The sequence below is a fragment of the Limanda limanda genome, chromosome 6 (genome assembly GCF_963576545.1).
Source record: "Limanda limanda chromosome 6, fLimLim1.1, whole genome shotgun sequence".
Taxonomy (NCBI): Eukaryota; Metazoa; Chordata; class Actinopteri; order Pleuronectiformes; family Pleuronectidae; genus Limanda; species Limanda limanda.
Window position 1 is genome coordinate 23,788,696 of NC_083641.1, and position 8,623 is coordinate 23,797,318.

An 8,623-nucleotide genomic window follows, 5' to 3' on the forward strand; every position below is an offset into this window, starting at 1 on the left:
CCCCCACTGAAAGGAGGCCACAGGGACTTCACTCATATTTACACACGCTACTGAGTGGAGGACAGTTCTTTGTGTGGCAAAGGGCAACGCTGCTGAGAATAGGCTGATAAACAGACATGTAAAACCCCCCCTAAGTGACTGGGAGGCCATGAGGCTCCAATTACAGGCACAGGGAAATCTATCCGATCTCCCCCTGCACTCACACAGAAAAGGACTCTTCTCTCCACACTTTGGTCAAATAAGAGCACAACACAGAGGTTTGTGTGTGGGATGTAGTCAGTGTAATTCAGACAAAAGCTGGCGTCTATACTCCTTGGGGTCAACTATTTCTGTTACGTTCATATTTGTCCTGCTGTGTGTTATATGCCTTGAATGTACTATGTAGTAACATTGAGGGACAAAGAACACACACTCAGTCTGTTTAGTACAAACTACACTGTAGAGCCTCTAATGAACCTGAACGGGAGAATTTAAACAAGAATCCAGCTGGTGAATGATCATTCAGACAGATTAAAATTCAGTAATTTGGACAGAAGTCAGAGTTCACCTCATCTTTTGCTGCTCAGCAAATGACAATTTAAGGGGGAGATATTTTCAAAATAATTTTTTTGAATAGTCTGATCACTTCTTAGAGAGAATATCAAGAAACTTGAGCTTTAGGGTTTTATTTGTAGAGGACGGGACAGATGGCAATTATTATTTAAGGTTATGTTCATGCCTTCACTGTTTGGCATTGGGTGTCTTGACAATGTGGATTTGGCCCGGAGGTGGCTTTGGTTAAAATTGTGAGAACTGACTGTCATGGCGCCACCTTCTGGTTCAAGTTACTGAATCTACCATAAAATAAACTAAGGAGGATTGTTGCTTTTCAAGGTTATTTGGGTACGAGTGTTGGGAGGTTAGATGAGATTCAACTTTACATAGTACAGGTACTTACAACTAAATGCAGTTAAAAGGCACCGCTGGGAATTGAACCCAGGATCTTCTGTTTACTAGACAGACGCTTTACCAACTAAGCCACGGCGCCGGTGACAAACTCCACTTCAAACATCAATTAATACTGCTGGTTAACTCTTTTAAAACCACAGCCTGTTCTTTTAGCATTATACTATACGCATACTTATATAGTATTTTTCTTGTTTAAGATGTGCAAATAATAGTCACTGGCTATTTTAAATGTTGTTTATACCATTTAATATTAATATTACAAGTAAATTGTCAGAACTAATGAGAACAAACATCCTGTCATCTTGCACCGACTCATCCAGTTAATCGTGTGTGTAGTTGATAAAAAAGATCACGGCAGCCTTCTTTAAAAAACAACCTTTATTGAGGACATTCTTAAATGTCGACAGCTGCATTTGATATTAGAGAGTGGTATTCAAAGAACAATAAAAAGACATTGGGACAGCACATACATTTTTTTTTTCCAAAATAAAAGAAACACACTACCAACTCAGAAATCTTATTTTTGAGTTGTAACACCTATAGACTAGATACTTTCATACCGGTTTGTAGTCCTCCTAAATTGTAACAGGGATAAAGAACTACCACTAGAAAATCTCAAACTTAAGATATGTAGTGTTAACTTTACAAAAAAAAGGAGCATAACACTGTACATCTTAAAAACATTAAATATACACATGTTCGCGTTCAATCTGACTTTGTTTCAAGATGGTGAATTGAGTATAGTAGGGTTATATGGCATAAACAAAACTCCAGGTCCCATCCCTTTACGATCTACTCGTCATCGTCGTCGTCATCATCATCGTCGTCATCGTCTCCATCCTCTTCGTCATCATCATCATCCTCCACTGCTGCGGCAGGTGCTGCAACTTCCACTTTGCCCTTTGTACGGTAAGCAATGATTTCCTGTGGAAAAAGCACGTCAGATGGTTCGTTAGAGAAACTTAATTAGAGAAGCCTGATTCACTCAGATAAGTGTTTATTGAATAAAAAAGAGATTCTTTTTCAATGACATGGCTATTCACCTTGTCGTATTTCTCCTTCAGCTTGGCAGCCTTCTTCTCATACGGCTGCTTGCTCTCGGCAGAGAGGCCGTTCCACATCTCTCCCAGCCTCTTCGCTGTGTCTCCGATGGTGAGGCCAGGGGTCTCAATTTTGACCTTGGGACGAAAGTCTGCGCAGAACAGGAAGAATGCAGACCTGTGGGAAGAAAAACGTGTCAGTATTTTCACTTGGAATTTTATTATCAAGAAGAAAAGGAATAACATTGTTATTATAGTGGGGATCATGGCACATACGGTGGTCTCTTGGGGGCGTTGGGGTCCTTGAATCGCTTCTTCTTCTGGCCCTTGGGAGGGATATAACTCGTCATTTCCCTCTCGTAGCGCACCTTGTCTAGTTTGGCCATATCCTCGAACTTGCCCTTCTCCTTCTGGGACATTGTCTGAGGAAAAAACAAGCAAGGTTAGAAAAAAAACTGATTTATATTAAAAAAAAATTATATTTATTTTTTAAATAAAGACATTAAAAGGATATTTATATTACCTTCCATCTCTCGGAGCATTTCTTGGAGAACTCTGAGAAGTTGACGCTGGCACCGGGATGCTTCTTCTTGTGCTCCTCCCGGCACGTTTGCACAAAGTAAGCGTAGGAGGACATTTTGCCCCTCGGCTTCTTCGGGTCCTTCCCCATCTTTCCACACTAAAACAGACAAAGAGATAGAGATTTATAAATTATGTAAAAAAAATAATGATGATATAATAATAATGTGTTTAAGTCTAGACATGCATCTGCAGTGGGAATATCTTAATGTCCCTGCAGCAATCTGCTCCTCTTGCTTTGTCAGTCACAGCCATTGTTTGAATTGGGGGGGGGGGGGGGGGTGACTGATGATCCATTGTATGAAGAGGCCGACGATATGCTCTTTTAAAACACAAACACTCTAAATCCAAATCCACACATATGACGTACAATCCGTGGAAAAAGCAGCAAATGTCGTGTATTATTATTATTATTATTAATAATTATATTATTTGTAGCTTCTCCGTTAATATAGCATGAAGCTATAACCGGGCTGCTGTGGGGGGCGTGCTGCGGATGAATACATTAGCATTTTTTCCTTTCATCGTCTCCTGATTGTTCGCTAGCCGTTAGCCACCGCTCCGCTTTGTGTCGTGGGCTAGCATGCTAACGGCGAGCTAGCATGCTAGTGGAGCTCATTTTGATTGAGGCGATTATTAAAATGGCTGATTGCTGCTGCTGATGCTAACAATGGCTAACGGGCTTCTTGCTCACGCCCTCCGCATTTTCACACCCCTTTCCCCGGCCTCATGTTTAACCTACGGGGCCTTTTTAATAAACCGCAAATCGCTGGATGTTAACTTCCAGTTGAAATAGGGATAAACTCAGAGGGAAAGACCCCCGATCTACGTGCGCCTAGACCCGGGCTGCCTCAGCGGTTATTCCCCCTTGTGGCTAGCGTTAGCTCCGGAGCTAGCCTCACAGAGGGAGCAGCAGCCATTGTCAGGCTAGCGGGAGCTAGCAGCGGACACAGCGCTGCATGTTCCCCCGGTAAATCAGCTCGGTTCACCGGAGGAATCTATTAAATTAGTTTAATGTACAACCGCAGCTACTGTTCCCGTTGTGTAAGTGCGTAGTAGAGTTAGCATTAGCATCCTCCCCCCCCTCCAGCAGCTCGGCCATGCTGAACAGAAACACACAGTGTACAGTGAAAACACGGATCCGGGTTTCTCCCATTAAAACCACATCAGTGTGTGTGTGTTGAACTGGTGAATGGTGCTGGTTTCTTACCCCGCCAGCTCTGTACGAAGCCATTGGCTCGTCTCTTCGTCTCGGACAATGGACCTGGTCGCTCCGGAGTTGCTCGGTCGTCAGTAGGGAGGATGTGTCTGTGTTTATCCGTGTGTCGGGCTCCTGCTCACGGGTATTGGCTCCAGCTCAACTCGCTGGATCTTCTCATTGGACGCAGCGGCTCCGTCCTGCTGCTGGAGTGAGACACGAGGGGGCGACGAAGATAAGAACCAGTGACAAAGAGCCAGCGGCTGATTTCCAGTGAATCCCAGTGAGGAGACTAGTGAAAGTTCAGTGTGGATTGTGTGTAAATAAAAAAACTCAAGTTGGCTGCAGTGCATGTGATCGGGTGGAATCTGTCCTTAGAAAAAAACCAAACAATAAATGGTCTGTGCATGAAGAGGAAGTCTTGTAGCTGAGGTTTGAATTGTAGATTCCACTCATTGTGAATTTCAAGGTTGTGCAATGTCATTTATCTGTTTTTTAAACTTACACTTGAAAGCAGAGTTTTTCAACCATGCAATGAATAAGAATGGAGTTTTAATGTCAAGCAGGTTTACACATAACATTAATTTGCTTTGGTGCGTTTGTAAAATATATATATGAAAGAATATTTAAAAAAACAAAGGAAATCAAATACATAATAGTATCATAGAGGGGATTTTGCAATACATTGTCATGACTAAATGTTTTTAAATCACTTGTTTCAGACAGTTCATCTTTTTAATATTGTTTGTAGTAATATCTAATGTATCAGAAATGTATATAGAAATACATATAATAACATGTAGTAAGATATGTTCATTAAAGTACAATAACATGACAATGCACCCTTGTAGATTATGGGTGAATGTTGTTATGACAATGGAATAAATGAACATTTAAAATATAAAATAAACAATAAATGGTCTGTGCATGAAGTGGAAGTCTTCTAGCTGAGGTTTGAATGATAGATTCCACTCACTGCTGCATTCAGGTTGTTTGTGAACTTTGTGGATTTCAAGGTTGTGCAACTTCATGTATTTGTTTTTGTAAAGTTACACTTGAAAGAAGAGTTTTCAAGCATGCATTGAATCAGAAGGGAGTTTTATTGCCAAGCAGGTTTACACATAAAATGAATTTGCTTGGTTGTGTTTGTGCGAGTGTAGATAAAATATGAATAAAAAAAAAGTACAATGTATATATTTATATATATATAAATATAAAAAAGGGAAATCAAATATATAGTAGCATCAGGGGATGGATTGTGCAATACGTTGACAAGATTTAATATTTTTAAATGTCTTGTATCTGACAGTTAATCATTTTAATATTGTTTATAGTCATTACAAATGTATCAGAATATAGAAATACATATAATAACATGTAATCAGATATGTTAATTAAAGTATAATAACATTACAATGTACCCTTGTAGATTATGGGTGAATGTTGTTATGACAATGGAATAAATGAACAATTAAAAAATAAAATACACAAAAAAGGGCTTCGCTGACAAAACAAGACAATTCAAGCAGAAACTCACTTTGCTTGTATTACTGTTCATCCAAAATAACACAGGACATCTTTTCACATATGGTGTGTAGCCTTCCAGATAGATTTGATTGTATATGTTACCCAATGATCTGAGATATCACCTCCATCACATAACATTTCAAGTAAATTAAGTTTAGTTGTAACTCTTACAGCATTTAAAATGTACATTTTAAACGTTAAACCACAGCATCTTTTTTCAGTGTAAATTAATGGCGTATTACTTTCAATAGAGAACAAACTAAAAGACTCACATTTATCTATAGGCCAAAAATTCACACCATCAAAAATGCATTAATGGAATCTTGAAAATGTAAAACAGTTTATGCTATTGAAATTTTCACTCAATGAAGGAGCTGACAGGGTGCACACAATGTTTTTTTTATCTAATCTAAATTTTCAAATAATTTCTCTTTGAAAAGTTGAAGGTTATGGCATAAAATGAAATCACAAAAAGTGCCTAAAAGATCTTATTCAGTACAGTACTTACATCATGTACTTAGTTACCTTCCAACACCAGTAACAGATCTGTTGCAAGCTTACATTTTTAATGCAACACCCCCTGCTGAGCAGCTCGCACGCAGCAGCCATTCAAATGTTGCAGGTCTCCATAACCACAGCGCCTGCAAACATCCTGCTGGGATTCATTCTGCCTCTGAGTAGATTCAAACTAATACCTGAGAGTGAAACTTTCAATCTGTTAATACACACAAGCTCAAATCTAACTCCCATTGTCGTCAGATACGCTTTTCAGCAAGCCACCTATGAAGTGAACTTTCATCTGGCTTTTCATCAAAAGGTTTTTATTACACTGGAATCAACTCTAACACTTTGCAGCCGTCTTCAATGGCAGCCAAAGGTAAAGTTAAACCAAGGATGTGTGATTAAGAGAAAGTAATATCCTAATTCTCAGTATAAGGTGTACTGAGACTGTGATACTTTAACCCGCTGGGATAATTCCACAGTATTTTTTGTCCCGTTGCAGAGTCATGTATATTATTATCATTCCCTGTAATTATGCTTTAATGTCATACAGCCTAGTAAATGTAATTATCAGTTTAAGGTTTAATTCTCCTTTTCATGGCTCCTTGTCTGAGGGTAATTCAGGTTCCTACCCGCTGTTGTGAGTGTAATGAAGGGTATAATTCCTCAGGTATAAGTATTAACTTCCACCAGCCCGGGGGGGAAGGATGTCTCCTTACTTTCCAAAACATTTTTTTTGTAGTTTAAGGTTTCTCAAATCTCTCAGAATTTGTCTTTCTTCATGAATTGTTAATAATTATTTAATGGAAGTTCATATCTCCACAAAAACTCCACATTTTACCACTTATAATAAAAAAAATCAGATAGAAACAAATATCTTCAACAGTTCTCTAACACAACATATTGGGAGATGAGAGAAAAGAAAACTACAAATTCTATTGAGCATAAAAAGCTTTTTTTAATTTCTTACAGTATCATTAATAAAGAAAACACAAAACATATATACGCAGTAATTACTTATATGCAGGATTGATTTTAGTTTATTTGTTAAACATTTTTTTTTATCCTATTCTGCCCCATCTCGTGTTTTTGCCATGTTGACATTTATCTTAACAGATTCTTGGCTGAAGCGGTGCAGCCTGACCCCCAGTGACAGGTGTGTGCTGTGCATTATGAATTCAGAGTTGTGATGTAACAGTGCATTATTCTGTAGAGGTGGAACAGTGGTGGGATCCGTATGAAACGTGTCACAGGAGACAGTTCGTCTTCAGGCCAGACTCGGCTGCAGAGGTGCTTCTGTGAGTATAACGAGCCTCTGGGCCTCTGGTTAAGTCTGAATTTCTGTGTGTGTGTTTGTGTGTTATGTTTTGTTAATGCGTTTCTATAGGTGCCCGATGTCAACATCATCTATGGAGTCTAGTTCACGGTCTGGACCTTTTGGTTCAACCGTGTACCATAAGGACTTTAGCTGGAAGGCAGCCTGTAGACCTGAGTGCATTCACACAGGACAGAGGAGAAACAACCCACATCCCAGTCAGGTTGGTATTTGTGTTCGCCTCAGTGTTATGTTTGCAGTCGAATGCCATGCTTGACCTCTCACAGTGTATCGTAACCTTCAAATCAAGCCGTTTCCCCTAAGTCTTTCCTGACGTGGAGGCTGCCTAGGGACGCTACACACAACCCAGAGTATGTCCGGTTGCCTTGGAAATGTCCCCCATCTGAGGGGGAGATCCACCAGGCCTTGACAGCACTGTACCACTCCACCTACAGATGTGACTTCACGGGTGGGCCTCAAGGTAAAAGGACAAGTCGGTTTGTTTAGAGCGTGAAAGCACACCAGGGCAGAAGAACCGGAGCCATCCAAGCACAAATCAAACCGTCAGTGCACTCACAATATTTCTCTCAGCTATTTATTTTCTGTTTTTTTGTGACCTTATTTTCAAACAGGATGTGATCTCATTAATAATGCAGAGAGACGACCCGCACCTCTGCAGATCCGGCGTCACGTGACACGCTTCCCCGACACTGAGATGAGGGACAATTATCGTCAGCCGAAGCCGAAACCCGAACTGATGGGCTACCGCTCTCGTCACAGCTGCAACACAGACCCGAACTGGACCCGCCGGGGCATCGGTACCACAAATATTATAACCCTGATCATGCACATACATGTATTTCTGATCATTACTATTATACGCTCCTCTGTGTGTTACAGTTCCAACTGTTGTGCAACGGCATGTCCACACTCAGCAGAGAGGATCAGACCTGACGGCCTACGACAGGTTTTGTGGGAAGAGATTCACGAATGTGGCATCTGTAGTAAAGTCTCTGTTGCCCCAGGAGCTGCAGCGCTTACACAGGACTTTACCTGCAGGAGGTTAGCGTCGCTTTATGCCTCGGAGTAATGGAGCATTTAAAAAAAGGTGCTTACTGGTTTTGACAGACATCTAACTTGTGATTTGCATTTGCTTTTGATTTGGCAGGAAAGGAGGCTGTCAGAACCGTTATGAGTAAAGATGCTTATCCGAACGATGGAGAGAAGGAGAATAAACTTCCGGCTGTTGTGCTTGAGTCCTGCTCACCTGAGCGGATATCAAGCTGGCCAGGACCTGGCTAAATGCTTGAGTTTGTGTGAAAACTTTGTGCTACTTATGGTATTGTTAAAAAAAAATGAAAAAAGGACAACACATATATATATGATACAAATCTCACAGAATGAATTTGCTTATTTTTGAGTGTAACTTTGTCTTTTCACACCCATACCATATTCTGCAATGTGACATTATGCCGTCTGTCTGCAGTTTGATAATAAGACAGAATAAAACTTCTT

At 40.3% G+C, this 8,623-nt stretch overlaps 2 protein-coding genes and 1 non-coding gene across 3 annotated transcripts; 1 reads left to right on the top strand and 2 right to left on the bottom strand.

Moving 5' to 3' along the window:
* Positions 1-954: 954 nt before the first annotated feature.
* Positions 955-1,027, bottom strand: trnat-agu (transfer RNA threonine (anticodon AGU)). Its single transcript has one exon. It is a non-coding gene; the product is annotated as a tRNA-Thr (tRNA).
* A 281-nt stretch (positions 1,028-1,308) lies between these two features.
* On the bottom strand, positions 1,309-4,027 carry LOC133003163 (high mobility group-T protein-like). The gene is made up of 5 exons (XM_061072794.1): positions 3,778-4,027; positions 2,512-2,667; positions 2,265-2,410; positions 1,992-2,166; positions 1,309-1,872 (listed from the first exon to the last, which is right to left on the bottom strand). Exons 1-5 carry the CDS (start codon positions 3,799-3,801, stop codon positions 1,741-1,743), a joined length of 633 nt encoding a protein of 210 aa, XP_060928777.1. The 5' UTR covers positions 3,802-4,027; the 3' UTR covers positions 1,309-1,740.
* Positions 4,028-6,156: 2,129 nt separating this feature from the next.
* Positions 6,157-8,410, top strand: LOC133002995 (testis-expressed protein 26-like). Its single transcript, XM_061072582.1, has 7 exons — positions 6,157-6,169; positions 7,007-7,091; positions 7,181-7,331; positions 7,433-7,589; positions 7,741-7,926; positions 8,009-8,170; positions 8,277-8,410. Exons 1-7 carry the CDS (start codon positions 6,157-6,159, stop codon positions 8,408-8,410), a joined length of 888 nt encoding a protein of 295 aa, XP_060928565.1.
* The last annotated feature ends 213 nt before the right edge of the window (positions 8,411-8,623 follow it).

Bases quoted from the DNA above. Each gene is read 5' to 3' on its own strand.
- LOC133003163 (XM_061072794.1), bottom strand. From the start codon at position 3,801: ATGGCTTCGTACAGAGCTGGCGGG. The intron at 2,411-2,511 runs GTAATATAAATA...TTTTTTCCTCAG, and splicing joins AATGCTCCGAGAGATGGAAG to ACAATGTCCCAGAAGGAGAA. The intron at 1,873-1,991 runs GTGAATAGCCAT...CTTTTTCCACAG, and splicing joins TGAAGGAGAAATACGACAAG to GAAATCATTGCTTACCGTAC.
- LOC133002995 (XM_061072582.1), top strand. The intron at 7,332-7,432 runs GTTGGTATTTGT...GTTTCCCCTAAG, and splicing joins ACAACCCACATCCCAGTCAG to TCTTTCCTGACGTGGAGGCT. The intron at 7,590-7,740 runs GTAAAAGGACAA...ATTTTCAAACAG, and splicing joins CTTCACGGGTGGGCCTCAAG to GATGTGATCTCATTAATAAT.